The 23,285-nt window shown below is 54.2% G+C and overlaps 1 protein-coding gene across 1 annotated transcript; it reads right to left on the minus strand.

Annotated features, from left to right (window-relative positions):
* Positions 1-1,698: 1,698 nt before the first annotated feature.
* On the minus strand, positions 1,699-23,245 carry ING5 (inhibitor of growth family member 5). Its single transcript, XM_019445282.2, is given in 8 exon segments — positions 1,699-3,466; positions 5,144-5,205; positions 5,331-5,466; positions 16,545-16,638; positions 16,806-16,917; positions 17,547-17,713; positions 20,685-20,756; positions 23,035-23,245. Coding segments are annotated over 8 exon segments (723 nt in total). The 5' UTR covers positions 23,072-23,245; the 3' UTR covers positions 1,699-3,423.
* Between the last annotated feature and the right edge of the window lie 40 nt (positions 23,246-23,285).

Genomic DNA, 23,285 nt, shown 5'->3' on the forward strand with positions numbered 1-23,285 from the left:
CTGGAATGACTCATCCTCAAACATTTATTCCAAAAAATACTTTATTTATTAAACAATATATCCATAATCTATAACATGATCCAAAAATACAGATATACATCTTTACATTATTTAATAAAAAGATTTACAATATTATCTTTCCTTTACAAAGGGAACATAGATAATTCCTTGAAAATAAAATGTAACATTCATGTTAAAGCTGCATCATCTTTTTGGATGAAATGTGGTCAAAGTGAACACCACAAAATACATTTGTAGAAAGAAAGAAACTTCATAGACTTCTCTCCTGAATGAGAACGTTTTTCTTAGGCTTCCTGTTTTAAAATTCCTCTCAGCACAGGTAGCGAAGACCAGCCACGGCTCACTAGCAATTGAGGAAAACCTTCAGTCACCAAGGCCCATGATTAAGTGTCTATTCCGGCTCCGGCCACGTGGCGGTGGGGGGGGGGGGGGGGGGGTGTTGTTCGGACAGCGTGACAGCTCGAAGCCTTCCTTGCCAACGGCTGCCAGCCACAAGTCGTGAGGCAGAGAGCCACGCGGCCGCCCAGGGACAGGACTGGCACCCAGCTGCCCAGTGTCGTCCGCAGCCCAGCAAACCGCCAGCTGCCCAGTGTCCCCAGGCAGCCCAGCAAACCGCCAGCATTCCTGTGGCTGTGTCTTCAGCATTTGCTGCCCTGGGCAGACTCGAAGCCACCAGGCTCCCGTGACCCTGGCCAGTCCCGTTTCATATCCACTCGCCCAGGGCCCCAGCCTGTGCAGTGGGGACGGTCACCCCAGCCAGCAGCTCCACCAGCGCAGCCACAGATGGGGGGGGGGGGGGCGAAGGTTGGGGTTCAGTTTATAAGTGCAGCATGTGTCCTCCTGTGGGAAAATGAGAGGCTGTCTGTCGAGCTGCTGACTGATAATCTAGCACTGAGAATGAGGAACGTGCAGATTCTCCTCAAACAAGGTACTCCTTCCCTTACACGGAAACCCCGCGGCCGCGGAGGGCCCGCACCCTTGGCTCAGATACAGCTCCAAGAGGGACCGCAGGGCCCAGCCTGGACCCCCTCAACCCAAGAAACAGGGCTCTGCAGCCCCCTCTGGGTCCGATCCAGCGCCTGGGAGGCAGACGGGGTCTGGTAGGAATCACCCCAGGATGAAGGCGGCTGGCCTCAAGCAGCAGTCCTCAGGACCAGGGCCACGCCAGGTGGCAGAACATTCTTCCCCAAGCAAAGCGCTGCTGTCGAGTGTCATTCTGACTTGCAGAGTGTTGTTCACAGTTGGGAAGGACAACCGATCGGTCTTGACCCAAACAGCATTCCAGGGAATCTTCCTAATCCACTCATGTCTTCTGTCTTCTCCAAAGCTAAATGCGTGTTATTTTGGGAGATATCAATGTAACTGACAAAAGTAAACACCAGAAACAGGTAGGCACAGAAACCTAAAGAGAAGAGGTGACAGCAGAGACGCCATCAGACTTTACACGTAAGCTTCATATGGAAGTCGGCCATCTCTCCTGTCATGCTCGAGGCCCCGGAAACCAGGCATCGAGTGTACCCAACCAGCCATCGGCCTATGTCCACGGTCACCCGTCTTTCCACGATGGCAGCGGCCGCGAGTGTTCTGAGAGGCAGTGCAAATATTAAACTAGCTTCCAAAGAATCACCACAAACTCACTGTACTTACCTACCCTCTCCACAAAAACTGGTAAAAGAGTGAAGCAGACAATTTTCCACAATTTATTCCCCACAATCTCTAAACACCTGTGTTAACAAAAAGCTAAGTTCCTAAATACAGACGAGCCTCGGTTTTGGCTGCAGTGGAGACTGAGGGGCTCGTGAGGGCCGGCGCCCAACCCGAAGCCGCCACCCCTTCTTTCGGAGAAGCAGGAAGGCATCGGTTCTGGGAAAGCCTGTCAGGCCCGGCAACCCCCTACCCTCCCCACGCAGCCCGGGACGCACATGCCGAGCCGACCCCACCTGCAGTCGCCTGGAAGCAAGTCCCGCCACTCGGCCTGCTCCAGGAAGGACACAGGACGGCGTGTCTGCTGTGGGCTGACCCTCCGAGAACCACGGACGCAGGTCCCGGCTGGACACTCACTGCCCTCTGACGTCAAAGCGAACAGTCAGCGCTCATCTAGGGACGACGAGCTGAGCTGGCGCGAGGCGGCCCGTGCACGACACGGCTCCCCGAGATTCTCTACGTGGCATCTCCCGGCCTTGCTGACATACTAGAAACAGGAGGACACGTGCAGTGAACAAGCCATCGGAGGAAGCAGGGCACTGTTCCAGAAGGCCTCCTGATAAAGAGGAGACTCCTGTTCACCTAGGAACTTCCCATCTCGACTCTGCCTCCTGCGTTTCTTCTCATGCGTCCAGGACAGAGACCGGCTCTCCCTTCGGGGCTCCTCGGAGCCCTCTAAGTGGGTGCTGTGGGGTCTCGGGGTCCATAGATGCTCCCAGAAGTCATGCCGCACACCACCACAGACGGACCTCAACCAGAGGTACGCGACTTCCCCCAACTGTTACCAGAACGACGGTTCAAAACTGGTTTGGTGAGCGCAGACTGAAGGGAAAACGCGCTCCGGTTTCCCAGCCTCCTTCCAGAACCGCCGCGGCGCAGACTCACGGGTGGCCTCACGTAACCGTGGTCCCCTCGGACGTGAGCTGCTTACCAGTGTGCAACACGGCAGGTTTAAAATCAGCCCGGCCTCGCCAGACCGGACTCGCCTCACGTGCACGCAGACTGCCGTCTTCGCAGTCCAGCTTCACAGTAAAACATCAGGGATTCCCAGAGCGACGGCACACCAGCCGTCGGTCAGGCGTCTCACGGGCGGTCACGGCAACGACAGCCCGCCTGCTGATGACGGGCCATTCACTCCGGCAGGTAAAGCCCTCACGGAGGGAACTGGGAGTCCAGACGAACAGGGCAGCGCACAGTGCGGCGGGGCCCTCCCGCTCCAGGGACAGCCCCACCGTCCCAGGCAGGTCACCGAGACACGGAGGACGCCTTCCAGCAACGCCTCGCCAGCTTCCGGGCGCACGCCTTGTGGGGACAGATGTGCCGCGGTGGCACCGGGACGGTCGGACCACACAGGCTCACACCCGGGCTGCAGAGCGACGGCGGTGCAGCGGGTGGGAAGGTCCCCACCGCACCGGCCCGCGGAAGGCTCGGCCGCTCGGTGCACCTGCCGTGCCCGGGGCCGGGCCCCGTACGAGAAGTCTCGAGAATGAAGTCACTGTGGCAAGTCCCTGTGAGATCGCTCCTCGTGCAAACAGGGCTCAGGTGGATTCTTGCTTGTCTCAGGAAATACCCAGACTTACAACTGGCCACTGAGTTGTTAAGTATCATTCAAAACAAGGTAGTTTTAAAATGAAGAGAAAATATTGCAACACGAAGGAAGGAATACATTAACTCGCTCTTCCAGCCCAGGTAGCAGCCTCACTTCCTCCTCCTCCTCTCCTGAACGCACCGCGGACAGAACCTGAGGAGAGAGGCACGGTGATCGGCCCTGTGCGTGAGGAGGCCCACCCCGCCCCCCGGGTCTCCAGGGACGGTGGCCGTGTCACCGAAACCGCACCGGCAGAGAGCACACGGCTCTCCCACCGGACACCCCGGCAAGGGGAGACCCCCAGCAAGTCGCTGTGGCCAGCGTGTGTTTCCAAGGTGACAGAAACGAGTCAACGAGCAAGACTGTCTGTACGAACGAATACGCCACTTGACCCAGTTTCTTGGCCCTCCCTGTGAGACAACGTGGCCACCGGGGACCAAAGTGGAGGCGACACCCACGGTCACATCGGCAGACCCAGCGCGGCGGAGGATGAACCAGCATGCTCCAGCAGGTGGGGCAGGCCGAGAGGGCCCTGGAACCCGCATGGTTGGCGAGTGCTCCCCGGGGACCCTGGGCAGGCAGGCTCAGCGCCTCAGACACCGGGGGCCGCTCCTGGTCACGCCTGGACCACGGCAGCTGTCAGTGACACCAGGGGACCTCCCAGCTGCTCCCGATGCACATGACTGTGCCCCCACCCCCCGGCCGCCCCATTCCCCAGGGTCCGGTCTGTGCCAGTGAGCGAGCACTGAGCGCGCCCCCGGCCCTGCCCCCGAGGAAGCAAGGCTCCAGCGGCAAATGCACTCACGCAGGCTCGTGCCGCAAGAACATGTCAGAACAAATCTCACTTAATAGGGAAGAAGCCTGAACACTTTGTGATTCTGGAGAGACCCCAGAGAAACCCTGAGTTAGACAACAGGGGGGAGCCCCACCCTGCCTCCCCGCCTCTGCCCACGGGGCACAGACCCCCTGCCGCTCGACCCTCCCAAGAGGCAAAACCGTCTTCCAATGCCCACTGACTCTTCCACCCGGAAGTTCCACCAACAACTCAAACCCACATCGGAACCCGAATCACGTGTCCCTGCCCCCCGCCCCAGCAGGAGGCCCGCAGCCCCCCACCCGGGTGCCCATGCCCCAGCTGCAGAGCAAGGTCAAGGGCTGCGCGTCACTGCTCAGACTTCCTGAGGCGACCCGGGGCCGGGACGCACCTGGGGCCAGGCACCTGAGCACCCCCTCAGCCACTGCCCACTGAGCCCTGGGGACAGCACAGCCTGTCCTTCAGGGGTCTGTCGCCACCCCCCATCCACATACACGCGAACACGGAGGACAATCTCCGAGCCTACATTTTAGAACTGAGACCCACTTCACCCACGGGTAAATAAAACCTGCTTTTTCCTTAAATTAACTCTCGGGAACGACACCGAAGCCACCAGCGGGCCCACGGACCAGGGACAGAAGCTGCCCCAGCACCCTGCACCCCTCCCCAGGTGAACACAAGCCCCATGGCAGGTCACCGGCCTCACCCAGGTTCGGATTTAATGCTTGTGCTCTTTGTCTTTCCCCAAATCTCCCCGGGAAAGAACTCATTTCACAGTTTCTACCTCAATCAAAAGCTTCCGAAAAGCTGTTCCTTAGAAGCTTAACAAAAATAGGGGAGCACCATGCAAACATCCTGAGAGACCGGACCCAGGCGAGGGGCGCAGATGTCCCCCTACCAGCTCAGCCCCAGGAAGCAGGACCCACGGACTGCCCGTGGCCACAGCCTGGGCCTGGTGGGGGCAGCACTCATGACGCCCCACAGGCAGGGAGAGGCCGAGCAGAGCCCATACTGACCATTTTCCTTTGGGTTTCGTGGTCAGATCCACGCAGGCGAAGTGAAACCACTCGATAGGACACTGCAAGGCAGAGGGGAGAGCTGCAGTTAGGACTCCATGTGCCCCGCACCCCCCCCGCACCCCCCGCACCCCCAGCCCTGGGTGCAGGGCCCTGCCCGAGGCCCGTGCACGGCGCCCACACTCACGTCCGGGTTGTCACAGCCTATCATCTCCCCGTAGGACACCTGGTGGCACAGGCAGTAGGTGGGCTCATTTGGGTCCACGGGCATGTCCAGCACGTCAGAGGGGTGCACGGACAAGATGGTGTCGGTGAACTCAGACCTGCGGAGAAACCACAGCAGTGAGCAGCAGGTGTGGGGGGAGAACGACCGGCCCCTTTGTACCAGACAAGACGGGCCACAAAGGCACCCCAGAGGGCATGAGGGGACGCACTTACTACCCACTCTGGGGTCGTGAATCCATCCCTGTCTCCAACCTGTTCCCTGGGCTCCCCGCCCACCCCGCCCCAAGTCCCCCCATCCCCAGCCTCTCAGGGGCCCTCTCCCCTGGGGGCAGGCAAACACCCCTACTCACCAGCCACCAGCTGACGACACCTGAGAATCCTGGACCCCAACCCAACCCAGCACACCTGGTGCCAGACCTCCACCCCACTCATGCTCACAGCACCTTCACCCCAAAACCTACAAACCACCAGCTGCCCTTCCCATCCCTGGAGCAGTAGGTCTAGGGAGCCCCTCCAGCCCCCTCCTGCCCACCCCCCAGCGGGGCCGCTTCTGACCATGTGCCGCTGTCAACTGCCCACCCCCCTGAAGCGGGCCTGTCGCCCCCCCACCTTCCGCAGCCCCCCTTGGTCACTAACCAGCGGCCCGGCCAGAGTCCGGCCTGCCCGTGCTCCCCTCTGTGTCAGCTGGGGCCTATCCCCCTCACTCCCCCCAACTCCCCCCACCGCTGGCCAGAGTCCGGCCTGCCCGTGCTCCCCTCTGTGTCAGCTGGGGCCTATCCCCCCCACTCCCCACAACTCCCCCCACCGCCGGCCAGAGTCCGGCCTGCCCGTGCTCCCCTCTGTGTCAGCTGGGGCCTATCCCCCCCACTCCCCACAACTCCCCCCACCGCCGGCCAGAGTCCGGCCTGCCCGTGCTCCCCTCTGTGTCAGCTGGGGCCTATCCCCCCCACTCCCCACAACTCCCCCCACCGCCGGCCAGAGTCCGGCCTGCCCGTGCTCCCCTCTGTGTCAGCTGGGGCCTATCCCCCCCACTCCCCACAACTCCCCCCACCGTCGGCCAGAGTCCGGCCGGCCCGTGCTCCCCTCTGTGTCAGCTGGGGCCTATCCCCCCCACTCCCCACAGCACCCCCGGCCATGGTCTGGCTGGCCCGTGCCCCGCTCCGTGTCAGCGGCCCACAGCTCTGCAGCCAAGCACATGTGAGAGCCGGAGCAAGCGTTCACCTGCCTTAGAGCAGGGAGGACTGGGGGTTCAGGCTTCTACATGTTTCGGCAGCCTTCAAACAAACCTACCAGCTATGGGGCAGTGTAGACGGTGTGCTCCTACTAGCACAGAAAGGCAATCTTCCCTATCTCACCCTGCAGAATCGAGAACACATATGTGACTCGGGTATATACCCGCTACAGAAACACCTCGAGTTCACACCAGGAACTTGGTGACAGGGATGCCGCGAAGCCGCGGCAGACCACAACGCTTCCACACACCGACAAAGAGTCCGGTTCCCGAAGGCAACCACCGACCCCTTTGTCCCATACTGCCCGTCTAAGGACACTCTGTGCCTCTGCCATCAGATACCCAGGGCCAGCTGTGCACGCCACACTGCCCCCCTGCAGATAGCACTGTCCTCCCTACCGGCCCCCCCACGGCGCTGTCCTCCCTACCGCCCCCCCCACAGCGCTGTCCTCCCTACCACCCCCCCCATAGCGCTGTCCTCCCTACCGGCCCCCCCCCACAGCGCTGTCCTCCCTACCACCGCCCCCCACGGCACTGTCCTCCCTACCACCCCCCCCCACGGCACTGTCCTCCCTACCGGCCCCCCATAGTGCTGTCCTCCCTACCGGCCCCCCAATGGCGCTGTCCTCCCTACCACCCCCCCCCCCACGGCACTGTCCTCCCTACCGGCCCCCCATAGTGCTGTCCTCCCTACCGGCCCCCCCACGGCGCTGTCCTCCCTACCACCCCCCCCCACGGCACTGTCCTCCCTACCGCCCCCCCCCATAGCGCTGTCCTCCCTACCGGCCCCCCCCACAGCGCTGTCCTCCCTACCACCCCCCCCACGGCACTGTCCTCCCTACCGTCCCCCCATAGTGCTGTCCTCCCTACCCCCCTCCACGGCACTGTCCTCCCTACCGTCCCCCCATAGTGCTGTCCTCCCTACCAGCCCCCCCACAGCGCTGTCCTCCCTACCACCCCCCCCCCCCCACGGCACTGTCCTCCCTACCGTCCCCCCATAGTGCTGTCCTCCCTATCCCCCCCCACGGCGCTGTCCTCCCTACCAGCCCCCCCACCCCCCCCCCAGCGACAGTGTCCTCTGTGCCAGTGCCGCCTCTGGCCTGAGTGCTGCTCGCTGGAGGCAGTGCTGCCCATGAGGGCCCCAAGGCCTGTCTAAGCCTCTTCCCTTTGTAAGTGACCTGCTCTCTGTCTCTGGGAACAGGTAGGACTTTCTCTGTTTATCTGAAATCCGTGCACATCACAAAAATGTGTCCCGTCCACATGCTTTCAAAACGTTTCATTCAGGCAACTCTCCAGACTAGGACGTGGTTTCCTCTGTTTTCCGCCAAACCTCGATTTCTCAAGCTGGCCTCTGACACCGTGTCTCACCCCCTGCTGGATCGGTGGGGTTTCCTCCCCGAGACTCACCTGGAGGACCGGTGCCAACCTGCGGTGGGGTCACCCCCAAACGCCCCAGGGCACGCGCCTTCCATGTGCCGACCGCACTTCGGCTGCCCTGTGCGCTCTGCTTGCGAAGCTGGACTGAGCTCTCACACCGCGAGCTGACATCTGACCTGAGCACCTGTCCCCCAGGTTCAAGGGCGCCACCCAACCGACGAGGAGGCCTGGGATCGCCCCTGGGCACCTCCTCTCCGGTCTCACCTGAGGGGGCTCTGGGGTGGGCGGGTGGAGCGCTGCCAGGAGGTCTTTCCCACCTGCCAGGCAGGCTGGAGACCCCGTATCGGCCGTGCTGGCCACCTCACTCCGACACTACTGGGCACAACACGTGTCCTCCGAGCCCATTTCCCGGGACATCGCAGGCATCCCTCACCAGGCACTGCCAGGGATCCCCCCTCCCGTGCCTAAACCGCCAACTGCCCGATGTGCTTTCCAAGCACGAATCAGAGCCAGACTTCAGGGCAGCCCCGGTGCCCCTCACACACCCTTCACGTCAGCGGCCCCCGTGGCCCGTCCTGACCTCCGTACAGTGCTGCTCGGGGGCCCGAGAAGGGATTCGCACGGACAGGCCAGGCCCAGCCGGACCCGCCCAGGCGCTCTGCACACGTCGCCACCCGACGTGCCCCGCTCCTCCTCTGCAGCCAGCCCAGCACAAAGGGCCAGCTACCCGCCTCCTCGGTGCCATCAGACGGCGGTCAGCAACGCACACGCCGTCACGGCTCTGCCGAGGGAAAAGCCACGTGCCCAGCCATCTCAAGTGTGTCCGCATAGGTGGCGGCGAGACTCGTGCGTCACCGTGAGGTCTGCGGCACAGGCAGGTGTACCCCCGCCAGGGAAGCTCTAACCGCGCCTGAGAGCTGGGGCCCTCGTTCCCTGTGAGGGACCCTTGGGGAGGCGACCAAGGAGAGCGCCTGCTGTCTCCAGAAAAGGCCACCACGCCTTTCGGTTCTGAGCAGCGTGGAGCAGGAAGACTTGGAGCCCTGCCGCCACGAGTCAAAAAACCAAACCCAACAAGTTGCTAAAACCACATTTTCCAGACACCGGAAAGCTGTGGAGTGACAAGGCCCAGACGCCCTAAGGCCAAGGGAAGGGCAGTGGCCAAGTGGGCAGGCCATCTGTGTCCCGGGCTTAGCCGAGGGCTGCCCGCCCTCTGGGGGCCACACAGAGCCGGCAGGGCCACCGACACGTGAGAGCTCTATACGTGGGGCAGCCGTGACCCCACAGTCATTCGCTGAACCTGGGGGCGGCACAGAGGCGGCAGAGCGGCAGAAAGGCTGAGCGCTGAGCCATATTCTCGGGGGAGGGGCCCGCCTCTGTACAGTGGCCCGTCCTCCACACCTCCGCCAACCCCAGGAGCAACACAGGCAAGAGACAAGAAAGGAAAGCCAGGGCGCGGACTAGCCACACAGGCGCCTTTCAGGAGGGGGAAATAAACCCTGGGTCCCCCACTGAGAACTGGGGGGGAGGGGGGGTCTTCCATCGTGAGACCTTTGACATCAGAGGGGACAGGGGACAGGGCCCAGGTAGAGTGGCCGCCGGCCTCCAGCCCGCTCCATTTGCCTGGACTGAGAGCAAAATGAACTTCTTCTGGGGAATGGCAGAAATCTCACCCTCCGGGTTCCTCTTATACCTAAAGTCAGACAGACAACAAAAAAACTACAGGACGGGAAAAAGAGCAGGAAAACGTGAGTGAAAATCACGAAAAAGCTAACAGAAGCAGAGCCACAAATGACCCGATGTGCAAATGAGCAGACATGGGCTTGAAGCCACTGTTACAAAGAAAATCTGAATAACGTGACTGCAAACAGGGAGACTCTCCAAAGAGGAACTAAAATCTGTACAAAAAGGAATCAAAGGGTTCGAGAATGGAGAACGCCACGTATGAGACGTCCTGCTGCTGGTCTCGTCCACCCGGAACTGACTCGGCCTGACTGCTCATATGTCAGCCAGTCGAAGGAGACTCACCAAGGGCCGGGCCCTTTCGATCCCGTCTGCGGGCCATGTTTGCGGCCAGGCCTCAGGTGCCCCACCAGACCTCCAGAACGCTGGCACAAGCGGGAGCACACGCGAAAGCGCCCCCGGTCACAGATGGAACAAATCCACCGAGCACGGGAGGAAACCCCCCATGATGATGCCGAGAGAGGATGTACTGACATCTGTCAGCGAGATCTAGACTCCAGGAAACGCCGGGAGTCACACAGTCTGGGCTCCGCAGAAGGAAAGCTGTGAAGAAAGGAAAGGGACGGAGAAAAACTGACGCGTGAGAGAGACTACAGGGCTCGTCTAAAGGAGAAAAGAAAAAACCTTCCGTTTCTGACCAGGATATAACAACAAGCACCAAACGTGCCCCCCACCGTGAACAGGGAGAAAACCGGACGAAACACGCGACAGCTCTTCAGACGCTGACCGCAGGCAGCACAGGACGGCGGCCCGAGAGAAGGTAACCGAGGCGAGCCCTGCAATCGTGTCGGCTTCCTGCTGGAGGCACTTCCCACACTCCAGTCCACCGAGACGAAAACCAAACGCAGCATGGAGGTCTAGAACTGAGGGAAAAACCAAAGTTCCAGGAGGGCAAGGCTGCTGGCATTTGGTGGCAGGTTGCTAGAAAGGAGGAAGGAAGAGAATGTGCTCCCGAAATCTGCAGAGGGACCCCTTTCAGTTTTTAGCAAAAAACTAAGCTGTGCACAGGTGAGAGTCCCTGAGTACTGGCAGAGGGTACAGGGCGGGTGGGAGCTGAGCTCGCCAGAGCTCACACACAGGCTCGTCACACTCGCTCCACGTGGCCAGCAAGGAGAGGCCTCGATAAACACAAACAGCATTCAGAAGAGAACCCAGAAGGGCTATACCTTAGCAGTACGGCTTAACCAACCCTACAGTAAGGCTACCCTAACCTAGGCATTGGTGGTCTGTTTCTGTAAATAAAGTTTTATTGAAACACAGCCACATATTTTCTGTGGATGCTTTTGATATAAAACAGCAGGTCTGAGTGGTCACAGCAAAGACAACACGGCCTATAAGCCTAAAATGTTTACCATCTAGCCCTTTAAGAAGAGAGGGTTTTTGGAGCACCTGAGTGGCTCAGTCGGTCAAGCGTCCGACTTGGGTTCAGGTCATGATCTCACGGTTCATGGGTTCAAGCCCCGCATCAGGCTCTGTGCTGACAGCTCGGAGCCTGGAGCCTGTTTCAGATTCTGTGTCTCCCTCTCTCTCTGCCCCTCCCCTGCTCGCACTCCGTGTCTCTCAAATAAAATAAATAAATAAACATTAAGAAAAACGGATTTTTTTTTTTTTTTACAAAGGTTAAACATGTGCCTGCAAAGGATCAAGTTGATCCACAGGTAATTAAACTATTGACCAAAAAATTGGAAAATAAATTCAATACCTGTTGAACGAAGACAACAAAATCTGAACACTCAACAACACACATTCACATTGTCCATCATCCCATAAAAAAATCACTAGATGTGTGAAGAAGTAGGAAAATGTGACTTCAACCAGGAGAAAAATGAGTCAGAAACAGACTGTACGCATTACGCTATGGACAGCTTTTTGAACCTCACTCATGCCTTAATAAATTGGGGTTTTTTTAGCATGCTTTGCTTTTCTTTTTTCATTTTAGAGAGAAAGAGCACGAGAAGAGAAGGGCAGAGAAGGAGAGAGAGAGAACCTCGAGCAAGCTCTACTCTCAGCACGGAGCCCAACATGGGGCTCTATCCCACAACCCCGAGAGCGTGACCTGAGCTGAAATCAAGAGTCAGACACACAACCAACTGAGCACCCAGGTGTCCCAATAAATAGGTTTTTAAAAAAAGAAAGAAAAAATCCCTGGAAATGACAGAATCAGAAAAGAAGATCTTTCAGAAAGCTATCATAAATGCGTATGCTCAAAGAGAAAGGAAAACATAAATGTAATAAGGGAACCGTTGAATAGTACTTAAATAAATATGGTGTAAATAGAACTTTACAAAAAAATCTCTTAAATGAAAGATTCACTAAAAGAAGATTAAGTTAGACACTAAGGAAGAAGAAAAGACTTGAAGACAAAGTAATAGAAACTATCCAAACAGGAGCATAGGAAGAAAAACGTTGAGAAAAAAAAACCACCACCACCGACAACAATAAACGAGCTGAGCCTCAGTGAACTGCAGGAAAATATCATGCTAGCATACGTGTAATTGAAGGTCCATAAAAAGCCAAATGGGAAGCAGAACTGTCTGAAGAATGTCTGAAAATTTTCCCAATTTCATACAAACTACAAACCAATAGTTCCAAGAAGTTCTCAATGAGGTCTAAGCCAAATACATACAAAAGATCCACACCGGGACAGATCATAATTAAGTTGTTAAAAATCAAATTGCCAAATGGAAATCTTAGAAGCAGCAAAAACAAATAAAGCCACATACATTCAGAAGATCAAAGAAAAGCCTTTCTCATCAGAATCCGTGCAAGACAGAGGATACCAGGGAAGGAAATATCTTTAGTGCTGGGAAAAGTCAACTAAAATTCTGAGTCCAACAGAAATATCCTTTAAAAAAAGAGAGATAAAATAGACATTTCCAGACAAGAAAATTTTGGGAAAACACCTCAGCATCAGCAGACCCACAGTGTAGAACAACGTTAAAGGCAGTTCTTTAGCAGGAGAGAGATGACAGCAGAGGGAAATCCTCACGTCCGTAAAGAAATAAAGGCAGTGGAAACGGTACGTACATGGAGTGACAATAAAACCCTTCCTCGTGGTTTATAGTCTATTTAACGTAATCAGTGGTTTAGACCTAAAATAATAACAATATGTTGTGAGGCAAATTATCACGTGTAGAAGCAGAACTTTTGACGATGGCACAGAAGGCACGAGGAAAAAAAAACTCGGGTGGGTTCTTACATTACACACAGAACAGGGTGATATCATTAGAAGTTCATTGTGGTAAGTCAACGAACAGGGAAGACACACTAGAACAGTCCTTAAAACAGAATACCAAAACACGTACTCAAAAAAATACATACGGAGCGCCTGGGTGGCTCAGTCGGTTGAGCGTCCGATCGGCTCAGGTCATGATCTCACAGTTCACTAGTTCAGGCCCCGCGGGCGGCTCTGTGCCGATAGCTCAGAGTCTGGAGCCTGCTTTGGATTCTGCATCTCCCTCTCCCTCTCTTCCTCCTCCACTCGCACTCTGTCTCTCTCTCTCAAAAATAGATAAAGATTTTAAAATAAAATTTTCTAATGCATAATTAATCTAAAAGAAGACACTAAACTAAGAGACGGCACAAGCGGACAACTACCAGCAGAAGGTAAGTTCAAATCCAATCATATTGGTAATGATGTTAAATCTGAGTACTCTAAACATTGCAGTGAAAAGGGAGAGACCGTCAGACTAGATAAAAAAAAAAAAAGCGAGACTCAACTTTGCTGCCTTCAGGAAACCCACTCTAGGGGCGCCTGGGTGGCTCAGTCGGTGGAGTGTCCACCTCTTCATTTCTGCTCAGGTCACGGTCTCATAGTTCATGCAATCAAGCCCTGTATTGTACTCTGTGCTGATGGTGCAAACCTGCTTGGGATTCTCCCTCCCCCCCCCCCCCCCCCCCCCCCGTCTCTCTCTCTCTCTCTCTCTCAGTTCCTCCCCTGTTCGTGCTCTGCTCTCTCTCAAAAGAAATAAATAAACTTAAAAAAATAAACCCACTCTAAATACAAAAGCATAGGGGCGCCTGGGTGGCTCAGCCGGTTAAGCGTCCGACTTCAGCTCGGGTCGTGATCTCACGGTTTGTGAGTTCGAGCCCCGAATCGGGCTCTGTGCTGACAGCTCAGAGCCTGGAGTCTGCTTCAGATTCTGTGTCTCCCTCTCTCTGCTCCTCCTCCACTCACACTCTATTTCAAAAATAAATAAAAAGTTAAAAAAAGTTAAAAAGAATAAAATAAAAAATAAATACAAAAGCATAAATGTGTTGAAAGTAAAAGAATGAAAAAGGAAAAAGATACACCGTGCGAAAACTCATCCTAAGACAAATGGAATAACTTATCATAATATCAGACCACGTAGACTTCAAAACAAAGAATATCACAAGGGAAAAAGGAGGAAATTTCATAACAATGAAGAGTCAGTTATTTTTAGAAAAAACTAAATGCGTACGTACCAACAAATAACAGACTTTCAAAATATGTGAAGCAAGGCTGACAGAAGAAACAGACAGATCCACAGCTTGAGTCAGAGACTGTAAGATGTTTGTCTCCGTAATTCCTCAAGTGAGTAAACAGAGTGTCAGGAAGGACACAGAAGACCAACGCAACTGCCAACCAAGTCATCCGACTAACAGCTACAGAACATGCCGCCACCAACAGAAAACACGATATTCTTCTCAAGGGCATATGGAACGTACAGCAAGACCGGACCATAAACCCTGACACAAGTCTTCATCGACTTCAGAGAATTTCAATTATACAGTGTTCTCTGATGACAGCACAAATATTAGAAACCGAAATCACAAAGTTACCTGGAAAATCCCAAATTACTCGGAAGCTGAAACATACTTCTACATAAAATATAAGTCAAAGAAAAATCAGAGGAAATTTTAAAATATTTTGAAGGAAATAAAAATAAAACATACCTAAATTTATGGGACATGCTAACAGTAGTTAGACTTACAATAGTTTAAAAAAAAACTACAGCTTTATGTGCTTACATTAGAAAAGGAAAATATGAAAATCACTGATCTTAGTTACTTCCAGCTTAAAAAGCCAGAAAAAGAAAAGTAAATCCAAAGAGCAGGAAAGAAAAAATAAAAATACAAGCGGAAATCAATGACAAAGAAAACAAACAACAGAGAAAATATAAAAACCGATGAAACCGTGAAGCACCAGGATGGCACAAACATCCACTTCTTGATTTTGGCTCAGGTCATGATCTCACGCTTTGTGAGATCAAGTCCCGCATCAGGCTCTGCACTGACGTCACAGAGCCTGCTTGGGATTCTCTCTCCTCCTCTCTCTCCACCCCTCCCTCGCTTGCACCCTCTCCCAAAATAAATAAATAAAACATAAAAAAAAAAAAAAGTCAATGAAACCAAAAGCTAATTCTCTGAAAAGATCAAGACAAAATGAGACAAGACGTGAATTATCAATATTAGGTCTGAAAGAGGAATCATCAGTACAAAATCCTACAACAGAAAGACAATCATGTAATATGATGACCAACCTGATATCAATAAATCTGACAACTTATATGAAACAACCAATTCCTTGAAAGACACAGATTACCAAAACCGACTCAAGAAGAAATAGAAAGGTTGAAGAGTTCCATAACTTGAAAGTGAAAACAGCACTAAACTGTAAACTTAAAATATTTTATTGTATGTAAACCATTCCTTAATAAAGTTAACTTAAAAGAGAAAAAAATAAAAGGGTGCCTGGGTGGCTCAGGCAGTTAAGTGTCTGACTTTGGCTCAAAATCATGATCTCGCAGTTCATGGGTTCAAGCTCCGCGCTGGGCTCTGTGCTGACAGCTCGGCGCCTGGAGCCTGTTTCGGATTCTGTGTCTCCCTCTCTCTCTGCCCCTCCCCCATTTGCGCTCTCTCTCTCTCTCAAAAATAAACAATAACATAAACAAATAAATAAAAGGGAAAAAAATAAGGTTAAACTATAGCATCCACAAACACACACACAGGGGACAGAACTACAAAGAATGGAAACAAACACCACGTAAGTGTGGGTCGTAGGTCCCCGGGGCAGATGGAGGAGGTTACGGCTTCCACAGAGCCATGAAAGCACTTTTGGCTGAGGTCAATCACTGACCAGGATGTGCCTCAGAGGAACTCGTTAAACTACCTGCTTCTTCTGCATTTATTTACTGCAAGATGGTATTCAGGTGTTTCTTAAGATAAAAGTTTAAACAGAACCAAAACTTCTCCCGTTTTTTGTCAAGAATGGACTGTCCTGAGACTCCCCGTAACCGTCAGAACCCTCTCCCCAGAAGCTACTCAGCTCTCTACCGTTTTCTCTGATTCTAAATGTCACTTCTGTGAAGCAATACAAGAGCGAGGGGGGGTGGGGGGAGCAGGGTGGAGAAAGCTTTAAATGAAATATGCTGAAATTCAAGGTAAATGACACATCTGTTTAATAAATAGTCATGCAACTTAATGATGAATATATCCAAAATATATATTTATACATAGAACAACGAACAGCTATATGTTTAGCTGCTGAAGTGTGGCTCAGCCTGAAATGTCGGTAAATGTTATAGTGTCACTCAAGAGGCAGGACACACAGGGGCTCAGAGCGTGGGTTTTGGAGTCACACCGCCCTGTGCGAACCCGGCTCCCCGCACGCCAGCTGTAAACCCTCGGCCGGTCACTCTCCCCAGGAGCCCCGTCAGGCTGCCGAGCGCAGTGGAACCGCACCCACAGCGGGCACGCAGGGAGCGCCTCCTCGCTGTTAGCGGCCGCTGGTGTCCCCAGATGCTAAGTAAATACTAGCGCTAAGTAACCTCCGGGGAGAAAGAGACAAGGAAAAGAGCCTCTCACCCTCCTTTATGCTTCTTTTTCTTTGGAGTGTCTTCTTCTGAGGTCCTCCTGCCACGACCTCGGGAGCCTCTTTTTTCTTTCTGACCTCGACCTTCTGAAAGACCATAAACACCCCAATTATCTGCACAGAATTCACTGAAGCAGGACAAGATTTACTCAAACATGATATTTACCGTAATGTTCCTAATACATTTATCAGACAAAACTCTTCAAAACTCCGTACGTAATGGTAACAAAATGAAGAAAAATTAACAGACTTGCTTTTTAACCCTCGTCCTCCGGAGCTTTCAAAGTCACTGCCCTCCATCTTGTCCTTCAGGTCTGCTTCGAAGCGTGCCAGGTCTGCGTCGAGCCTTCGAATGTGTTTATCCACCTACGGAAAAGGATGCTCGCAAGTCATTTAAAAATGGAAGGCGGACATCTCAGGAATCACAAACACGCTGGAAATCAACCAGGATGTACATTCTTGGATTCAGTTGAGTCTTCAATGAACAGAGCGCTATAGAACAAGGCCCGCCATCCCAGTTTATGTGGGGGTCTTTGTCCCCACATGCTTTGACACCTCAACAGAGTAAGTGCCACTCAGGAAAACCGTGAAGGCAGACAGTAATGAGACACGGGGCTGTGAAACGCAATGGAATGGGGGCGAAGACATAAAAATCTGAAGAACGTACGGATTTCAGAGGACAGGTTCTCACAGAAAATGCCTCTGATGCCTTAGGTATTTAGACCAAGATGGTAGAAAGAAGAGAGAGAGGGCAATGGGGTCAAAGCTCGGGGATGAGACAGTTACCCCCGCCCCACAGAGGAGACCTACAGACGCTGCCAAGACTTGACAAGGAGCCGGCGGGCTCGCGACACTCAGCCAATGCCACGTGCCACGGTCCGAAAGAAGGACTTGTCGGGGCACCCAGAGGGTGCCTTCCGGCAGACGGGCAGCACCCCCGCCCCCCCGGCCACCCCCTCTTCCCGCAGAACAGGCGGGGCCCACCCCCTCCTCACCATCTCATAGGTCTGCATGGCCAGCTGCACCTTATCATCACTGTACTCCTTACACTTGCTGTAGGCGCTCTGGATCTTCTGCAGGTGCTCCACACGCTGGTCTGGAGAAAGCGTCCTTCACCGTGGAGATATACTCCGCAGCAGGATGTCGATCTCTGCCTTCTTATCTGATGGGGAAATGGGGGAGAAGCTAGTCCCCGCAGGGGGTTCCAGAACAAGCCCAGCAGTGCCGGTTCCGGTGACGGTGGCTGACCGAACTCCGAATTACTGCTGGTAGGAGCACAGTGGGCACGGCCTTCTACAGGGAGCCTGGCGCGGGGGGGGGGGCACAGACGCCACAGCCAGGGCAGCGTACCCAGGAAGTTACAGCGCACAACCGGGCACAACCGCAGTCCAGGTGAGAACACATACCGGCCCCACCGACTCTCAACGCCCCTGAGTAACAAATTATGTGCTCGTTCAGCCACAACCTGCCTACTGCCCTCAAGTCCACACCCGAAAGATTTAGGATCCATATGGGAAAACACCCATAAATGCAGAAAACAGGAAACAAGGCAAATGTGCGATCTATAGTAAGACGGATCAATAAACTGTGGTCCAATCACATGGAACGCTACCCAGCACCAAATAGCACAGGTGTCACCCATAGCAATGTGGATTAATCCACAAAAGGTGGCACTGAGCAAGAAAAGCCAGACACAGGGGCACCTGGGTGGCTCAATCGGTTAAGTGTCCAACTTCGGCTCAGGTCATGATCTCACAGCTCGTGGTTCCAGCCCTACATCTGGCTTCTGTGCTGACAGCTCAGAGCCTGGAGCCTGCTCCAGATTCTGTGTCTCCCTCTCTCTGTTCATGCTCTATCTCTCAAAAATAAATAAACATTTTTAAAAAATTTAAAAAAAAAGAAAAGCCAGACACAGAGAACAACATACCGTGAGATTCCACTGATAATTAGGGGGCACTGATACAACTCTGAAATCTCCGGTTTAGCGAGGTGAGAAACCTACTGTTGCAGGAGGAAAGCTCGGGGTGCCAGCCCCTTGGGGGAGGGGGTAGCATGCTCAGCAGGGTTACACGTGCCCCAGGCTCCAGAGGCTCTGTTGCTCCATCTAGGCAGAGGTTCGTAAGTTGGTATTTGTTAGACAATTTCTAAACATATGCTTATTCCTGGATGTAAATGCCATATTTCACAATAAAAAAAAGTCTCTGTATTTGCTAGCAGGGAGACTGTACCTCAGTAAAAAACCACAGCTATCCTGATCTTACAAAACTGTGCCAGGCACAATGAATGAAAAATCACCCATACCCAAGTATGATGCCACAAAACACAAAACCTCAAGGACAAAGAAGCAGCAGAAGCTGCTAAACAGGAAAAAGACCACATATATAAAGGATGAGGAATCCAAACAGCATCACATTTCTCAAGGCAATGTGGAAGCTGGGAGACAAGGCAGCAGTGCCTTCCACGTTCTGAGGGAAAAGATGGTCAATATGGAATTCTATACCCAGCCAAACTGTTCATCAAATAGGAGACCAGAACAAACACATTTTCAGACATTTAACATCATAAGAAATCTACCTTCCCGTGTACCCTTTTCCAGGAAACTACTGGAGGAAAGGCTGCAATAAAACAAGGGAGCAGATCAAGAAAGAGGATATTTACAACAAAGCATTCAGGGTCCTGCATTGAAGATGAGCAGAGGCAGAGCCTGTGCAGCAGGCCTAGAAACAACCAGCCCAGGTATAGCCTGCAGGACAGGAAGCCCCAGGGGAAAAGGCTGCGTTTGGAGAGCAAACTCAGAAATGGCAGATAACCTAGTGTAACAGACACACAGAAAATGTGGAATGTGTATGAAATGTGGAAAACAAAGCAATTATGAACTCCCAGAAAAACAGAAGTTATTCAAAACAGGTCACACAAGCACAGCATGTAACATGGCCCAGCTGCAAACCACCCAGTCAAGAGTCCTGAAGGAAACAGCATCCCTGTTGTACTGCAGGTTCAGATTCTAACTCACTACACCAGGAGGTGGCTGGGTGGGCGGGGGCGGTGCAGGAGCTGGGCAGGTGCAACTGGGGAAGCAAACCTTCATATTCCACGGTAACAGAATAAACCCCAAAGCAAAAGGGAGCTAAGTAAGAAATAGCAAAAACATGATGTTTAAAAACAGGGAGTTAAACAACAGAACATCAGAAAGTGCTCTTTTTAAACTATATACACACAGTTTAAAAACAAAAAATAATTTGTTTAATGTTTTATTTTATTTTTGGGAGAGGCGGGAAGGGCAGGGAGAGGGAGACAGAGGATCTGCACTGACAGCAGAGGCCGATGCAGGGCTCAAACACTCGAACCATGAGATGATGACCTGAGCCAAAGTCGGACATTCAACTGACCGAGACACCCAAGTGCCCCGAAAAACATAAACTCTTTTAAAGGAAAAGAAAGATGACAAACATTCTGATTGCAAGAGATAGATGATGGTCATAAAAATGATACATGAAGGGACACCTGGGTGGCTCAGTCAATTAAGCAACTGATTCTTGATTTCGGCTCAAGTAATGATCTCAATTTGTGAGTTCAACCCTTGCATCAGGCTCCATGCTGACAGTGCAGAGCCTGCTTGGGATTCTCTCTCTCCCTGTCTCTCTCTCTCTGCCCTTCCCCCAGTCGCCCACATGCTCTCTCTAAATAAATAAATTAACTTAAAAAAGTGTTACGTGAAGGTATGTTAAAACCCAAGAAACTAAGTATAATTTTTTAATGTTTTATTTATATTTGAGAGAGACAAAGCATGAGTGAGGGAGGGGCAGAGAGAGGAAGACACAGAATCCAAAGCAGCTCCAGACTCTGAGTTGTTAGCACAGAGCCTGATGCGGGGCTTGAACTCACAAGCCATGAGATCATGACCTGAGCCAAAGTCAGATGCTTAACCGACTGAGCCCCCTCCAGGCGCCCCTAAGTCTAATTTTAAAGTGTCAGCACACTCAAGACACCACACAGTGCCCAAAGTTTAAGGCTAGGCTGCAGCCCCGCTGTCTTGGGTCCCCTGGGAGACCGGTGCCACCCCAGTATCTTGGAGCCCCCTCTCCCCAATCGTCAGAGCACACCGCCGGCTGTACTGTAAGGCCTGGACCCACCTTCCGTCCTCTGGTCCAGCTCTCTCATGAGCTGGAAGTTCCTCTGCAGCTCACAAGGAAGGTTCTCGATACCTGAAACACAGAGACATGTACTTCTCGGGAGCAGGACAAAATCTGCCTTCCAGACTTTATACCTAAAATCTACAAAAAATAAGCTCACGTCGTTTCCTGTCTGTTAGGATTTGGGGAGGAAAAGGATTAAGGTATCTTTTGGGGAACGGGTACCAAACACTGATAATAGACTCACAGGCTTCAGATGTTGTTGGAAGCTGGAGAAATTAGAGGGACTTATCCTGGAACTGCGAGCAGAGGTGGGGAAGTGGCCCGTGTGACTGTCCACCCCACACCCCCCAGTCACTCCTCCCCTCTCAATACCTCACTACAGTGAGTAAGACCGAAACCCTGGGGTCTCTTTGATCTTCCCCCCCACCCCCGATTTACTGTGAAAACCCATTCACGGGGTAGAACATCAAGCAAGGATGGGTATGGTCTCTCCAGGCTACACAATACATCAGGCGCTGACCACGGGGCTGCTGAGCACCTGAAGGGCTGCTACTACAACTGAGGCACTGAACTCTTCATTCGCTTGTTTAATTACTTCCAAGTTAACAGACCATGCTGAACAGCGTGGGTGGAGGACCCCACCCCACACTGCTTTCCCCTCTGCACTGCAATCCTCCTACTCCAGGACGACCTCCCAGCCTGCCTGCACAGCCTCAACAGGCCCCTAACTGGCTCCCGTGCTCAGTCCTAACCCCCTCCACTGTCTTCAGCTGACAGTGATTGTTGTAGGGCTAAATCCGGTCTTTACAAAGCTGCTGCTTAAAGCTGCCCAGCTCAGCCACAGAATGGCACAAACTCCCTCCACAGCCTCTAGGCTCACCACACCCTCCCATGGACCTCCCCGCTCTGTCCTACCCTGGGCTCTGCAGGACAGTGCCACCTCAGTGCTCTAGCAACCTGCTGGGGTCCTTCATGGACCCTCTTCGGCTGTGAGCTTTTAAAAAAAATCTGTCTGCCCCATGTGAAAGTAAGTTCCAGGAAAAGGAGGACAGAGTCTGCTTCCCTGGCCCACAAGCGAGTAGGCATGTCCATCCTGAGCTTTCACACAGGTGCCCAGAGCATGATGGAACTCACGATCCTCAAACCCTCCAAGTGGGGCCCACTGGGATGGTACCAGGACAGAGAAGAGCAAGCCCCAGGAGATGGGTTCAGCAGATGGGTTCATCGTGGTTCTGTAATGAGCGCTGCAAGGAAGAGCCTCCTCCCCTCCAGGGTGCTTCCCGCCTAGGACACCGCCCCCCGCCCGCCATCGCTCACGCTTGGCCTGGGAGGTCCCCACCGTCTCCCCCAGAGCAGCGGTTCACTTCCAACTGCTCCTGATAGAGCTGCAGGTGGGGTTCCCAAGCAGCCAGGTACCAGGGACCGCGTATATTCCCACTGCAATACAGCTCTCCAGCTCCCCTCCACCAGCCCCGCCCACCCCCTCCCGCCAGGCCATCCCCTAGCCAGAGCCAGACCAGCAAGAGTGCATGACCTTGACAAGCTACTTAGCCTCTGCAGCCTGCATTTCCCCATCTGTGAAATGAGGGAAATAACCATCTGCTCAGGAGTTCTTAGGAAGCTCCAACCTGTGCTACATGAGGACAGAACGACGCCTGCAGGAAGCGCCTCACAGACGTCTGCCCGTGGTGCCGATCACTGCCCGGAACACCTGCGAGTCCCCCTCCTCCGTCCCCGGCCACGCAGAAACACAGGCACCCGAGGACACTCTCCAGCCAGTATCGTCTCCCCCAACTCCCAGGTCACTGCACGAGCAGGCACAGAAACACGGCCGGAATCCCGCCCACCCCCCGCCCAGGCCCGGTCCAGCGTCCGAGGGGATACGGGCTCAGGGCTCAACCACCTGCGCCAGTCAATTGGGTGGGAGTAGGGCCGGGGCGGGGAACGGGGCCAAGCCAGCGGAGGGGGGTCGGGAAGGGCGGAGCGGAGCCCTGAGCTAGGCCTCTCCCAAGAGAGACTGAGGGCCGGGAGGGCGGTACGCCGCTGAGGGCAGGGGCGGGGCCGTGACACGCAAGCCACGCCCCACGCCAACCGGCCCCGCCCCTCCGTGACGCACCTGGAATTGGCGCGGCCGTGACGGTGGGACCCTGCGCCGCGCCCCCCGCGCGCATCTCCTTGCGGCCCCGCCCCGCCCCTCGCGCGCCCCCGCCACCCCCGCCGCCTCCGGACTGCCCTCGCCACCCCCACGAGTCCTCGGGGTCCGCACGCAGCGCCTGGTGTCCGTGGGGAACCGTGAGGGGGGTACCCTGTGCGGGCGCCGGGCTCGGGGGCCGCGAGGGACGCTTACTGTCCAGGTAGTGCTCCAAGTACATGGCGGTCGCCATCTTCGTCCGCGGCCGCGCTCTAGGTCTGCGCGGGCGGGCGGTGCCGCGAGGGGCGGAGGCGGGGCCGGCGCGTTCACTATTAATGAGCCTCGAGTGTTGATTGGCCCTCGCGTAGGGGGCGGGGTGCCATCTGGGCACGCCCCCTGGCTTCCGGTCGGCAGGCTGCGCGCGGCGCCGCGCGGGAGCAGGTTTTGGCCTGGCGCCGGGCGGGGCA

This window comes from Panthera pardus, unplaced genomic scaffold, assembly GCF_024362965.1.
Source record: "Panthera pardus isolate Hobbes unplaced genomic scaffold, ASM2436296v1 HiC_scaffold_10, whole genome shotgun sequence".
Taxonomy (NCBI): domain Eukaryota; kingdom Metazoa; phylum Chordata; class Mammalia; order Carnivora; family Felidae; genus Panthera; species Panthera pardus.